Source organism: Orycteropus afer, unplaced genomic scaffold, assembly GCF_000298275.1.
Source record: "Orycteropus afer afer isolate SDZICR_OR568_19922 unplaced genomic scaffold, OryAfe1.0 scaffold00224, whole genome shotgun sequence".
NCBI classification, from domain to species: Eukaryota; Metazoa; Chordata; class Mammalia; order Tubulidentata; family Orycteropodidae; genus Orycteropus; species Orycteropus afer.
The window spans coordinates 2,662,927-2,666,943 of NW_006921811.1; the positions used below are offsets into that span (position 1 = coordinate 2,662,927).

Sequence of the window (4,017 nt, forward strand, 5' to 3'; positions counted from 1 at the left end):
TGGGGGTCTCGCCAGATTTCATCTGACCAGTAATTCTGGTCATTATTGAGTTTTTGGATTTTGTTCCACGTTTTCCCTCCCACTCTAGCCAGGATCTCCGGATTTGATCCTTTCCTGAGTGGTTGGCGTTGGTAGCCAGGCACCATCTAGTTTTTCTGGTCTCAAGGGCCATCGTGTCCTAGGGCTGATTGCCTCTAAATGCCCTTCTGTTTTGTTTGTTTGTTTTTTGCATTCTTCTTCACTTTCAATGCTAGGAGACCATTAGCTGCATCTTAGATGGCTGCTTGAAAGCTTTTGAGACCCCAGTCACTACTTACCAATGTAGGATGTGGAGCAATGCTTTTATGTATTTTGTTGTGCCAATTGAGTCTGGTGTCCCCCAGTACTATGGTCCTGAGATGGTAGATCTATTGGATCTCTCTCCCATGCTGTCTAGTTGTCTGTGAGGAATTACTCTGTGTCTGTCTTCTATTGTTTCTGTAAGGACTGCAGGTAAGTTGTATCACTGCTGTCTGGGCAAGATTAGCCTCAGCTGAATCTATCCTTGGTCTAGAGTGTACTTCTGTTCACTGACAGTAGAGCACCTCATGGGTTGTGACAACAATTAAGCAGAGTCTTAAGCACATTAAGCAAAAACCTCTTTAAAGTGTAAAAAACCAAAGATGTCAATAGTCTAATCCAAGCCGTGATATATTCAATATCCTCATATGGATGTGAAAGCTGGACAATGAATAAGGAAGACCAAAAAGTTAATGTCTTTGAATTGTAGTGTTGGCAAAGACTACTGAAAATACTGGGAGCTCTGGTAGTATAGTGCCTATGGCACTTGACTGCTAACCAGAAGGCTGGTGGCTCAAACCCACCAGCCACTCCTCGGAAAGGAGTTGGGCAATCTACTTCTATAGTGATACTGCCTCAGAAACCCAAGGAGGAGTCCCTATGAGTCAGGTCTGACTGGACACATAACAACAATAACAACAACAAGTGAAAATACCAAGGACTGCCAGAAAAACAAACAAATCTGTCCTGGAGGAAGTGCAACCAGAATGCTCCTTGGAATTGAGAATGGCCAGGATTTGTCTCACTGACTTTGGTCATGTTGTCAGAAGGGCCCATTCCCTGGAGAAGAATTATGCCTGGTAAAGTAGAGGGTCAGCAAAGAAGGGGTAGGCCCTCAAAGAGATGGATTGCCACAGTGGCTGCATAGCAAGGATCGTGAGGATGGACCAGGCAGTGTTTCATTCAGATGTACATAAGGTCACTGAGTCAGAGCTGACTCAAAGGCACCTAACAACAACTAGAACATATGCTTGGGAAAGTTGGACAATGACTCGATACTAAACATTTCTAAGAATTCTGTGTAGTCTGATATAGGAGGCAGTTCATGGGGTGGGGCAGGTGACATCATGGACTAACAACACACAGGGTGACACCAACCCTAGTGATGTCACTGCACTGAAAACATAAGCATAATGGAATGAACAGACACATACAGAGAAGAATGAGGTTCTGTCCCTGGTCCTGACCCTGTAGCTGTGTGACTCTGAGCAAATCAATCTGCCTCTCTGAGCTGGAGTTTCCCTATTTCTCCAGGGAAGAGAATCCAACCTGTTCTGCTCACCTCACAGGGTCACTAAGGAGGATCAAGATAGTCTTAAGGCGTGAGAGGCGAGTTGAGCAAGCTCTTCCTGATTATCTCTCCATATTTCCCTTCAAGAACTCAGCTAAACAACTAGTCAGACATAGCGTATGCCCAAGTCTTCTCAACAGCATTTCTTTATACATGCTTGTTCTTCTGCTTTTGATATCTTTAAACCTTCCTTACCTATGTATCCCTGACTGGCACAAATGACTAAGCACTTAGATAATAGAAAAGTTGTTGGGTCAAGTCTACCCAGAGGCACCCTGGTGATTTATGTCCAAGACATCAGCCACTGAAACCCTGTGGAGGGCCGCTCTACTCTGAAACACATGGGCTAGCCATGACTCAGAATCCACTCAATGGCAACTGGTTTGGCTTTTGGCTTATTCATTTATCTAAAATCACCCATAATCTATAGTCCATTTCAAAACTCCCTAACCTCCCTCTCGATTACATTGCCATAGCACTTTGTCTGTATCCCTCTAGTTGTTGTTCCCAAAACCAAAAAAACCAAACTCACTGCTATTGAGTCAAGTCGGATCAACTCATAGCGACTGCACCTTGGGTTTCCAAGGCGGTATCACTACAGAAGTAGATTGCCCAATTTTCCTTCCAAGGAGTGGCTGGTGGGTTTGGTTAGCAGTCAAACGCCTTAGGCTCTGCACCACGAGCTCCCAAGAGTCTCACGTGGAAGGTGAGAATGCCACCACCAAGCCACCAGTGCCCCCTGGACACTTGTTGAAACACTGAAATGGAGTCATCAGCTGTCACCTGGTTATTTCACAAGATGCCCAGGGAGGGAAGTCAAGTGGTCCAGGGCACCCAGCAGCCCTGTGTTTGCCTCAGTTCTTCCTGCGTTTACTAGGACGCACGAAAACAATAGGGGTTTACAGGATGGGAAGTTCACGCCACGCCTTTCCCATCCATTTTCTAAGGTTAGTTCAAGCCATGCTATTCTTCATTTTGTTGGAGCAGATAAGGGCGGGGCTAGGGAGGTCCCACAGCTTCCCGGTAGCTGCTTGCTATGTAATGGGCCCAGCAGGAACAAGAGTGGAGCTCGGCCTGATCCTGCTAGGCGCCAGGTGGACAGAATTACAGAGCTGCCTCGTGGTTTACTTCGGTCTCCCCTTCATTATCTGTCCTTCTTATCACTCATCCTTCAAGAACTTGTTCGCCTCCTGTTTTTTTTTTTTTTAAATCCCTTTCTGATGCATGTATACAATATAAACAACCAAAACCAAACCAAACTCACTGCCCTTGGTTTGGATCCAATGACTCATAGCAACCCCTCCTTGGGTTTCTGAGGTGATATCTCTACAGAAGTAGATTGCCCAACCTTCCTTCTGAGGAGTGGCTGGTGGGTTTGAACCACCAGCCTTCTGGTTAGCAGTCAAATGCCTTAGGCACTACACTACCAGAGCTCCTGTAACAATGTAATGAACAAGAACAGAAAAAAAAACAACTTGCCACCAAGTCAATTCCAACTTGTGGCAACCCCATGTGTGTCGGAGCTGAACTGTGCTCCAAGGGATTTCAAGGCTGTGAACTTTCAGAAGATCGCCACACCTTCATTCCAAAGTGCCTCTGGGTGAGCTCGAACTGCCCACCTTTCGGGTAGTTGGCAAGCAAGCGTCTTCCCAATGTTGTTAGGTGCCATGGAGTCAGTTCCAGCTCATAGCGACCCTGTGGACAGCGGAACAAAACACTGCCTGGGCCTGCACCATCCTCACAATCGTTGCTATGCTTGAGCCCGTCATCACAGCCGCTGTCAGTCCATCTCATTGAGGATCGTCTTCTTAACCAGTGTCCCTCCACTTTACCTAGCATGACGTCCTGCTCCAGGAATAATGTACAATTTCCCTTTTCCTAAGGAAAACCAAGCATTTCAGAGTGCACTTTGATTTACCAACACTAACATTGTTGAAAATTGCATTAACTCTCTTGTCTGTGTTTCAGAAGTTCGATTCGGTGGAAGACATCATCGAACACTACAAGTATTTTCCTATTACGCTGATTGATGGGAAAGACAAAACCGGTATCTGCAGGGAGCAATGCTACCTGAGTCAGTCTCTCCCCCTCCACAGGTGCTTCTCACCTAGGTAGCCCGGCCTTCATTTCACCTTGCGTTCAGTGGCTATCACTATCATTTTTCATTTATTCCAAGAGATTCTTTTCTGTGACTCCAAATGATTCTATTTTTTAGGCTGCATAGAAAAAAAAAAAAAAAATCTATAATGGAAATTGGAAAATCACTCCTGCTTTGGCAGGCTCCAGCAGTAGAAGAAATACGTGTGAGGTGCAAAACTAAAAACCAGCTTTGTGTAACTACCTTCTAAAGAGAGAACCATAGCCTGGCCATTATGGCTGTGACACAG

General features: G+C 45.6%; 1 protein-coding gene across 1 annotated transcript in view; it reads left to right on the plus strand.

The window, feature by feature from the left end:
• CLNK (cytokine dependent hematopoietic cell linker) overlaps positions 1 to 3,745 on the plus strand; it is a 139,978-nt gene extending 136,233 nt beyond the window's left edge. The window contains exon 5 of the mRNA XM_007948788.1: positions 3,599 to 3,745. Coding sequence (XP_007946979.1) covers positions 3,599 to 3,745 — 147 coding nt within the window. The remainder of the gene's footprint in view (positions 1 to 3,598) is intronic.
• The last annotated feature ends 272 nt before the right edge of the window (positions 3,746 to 4,017 follow it).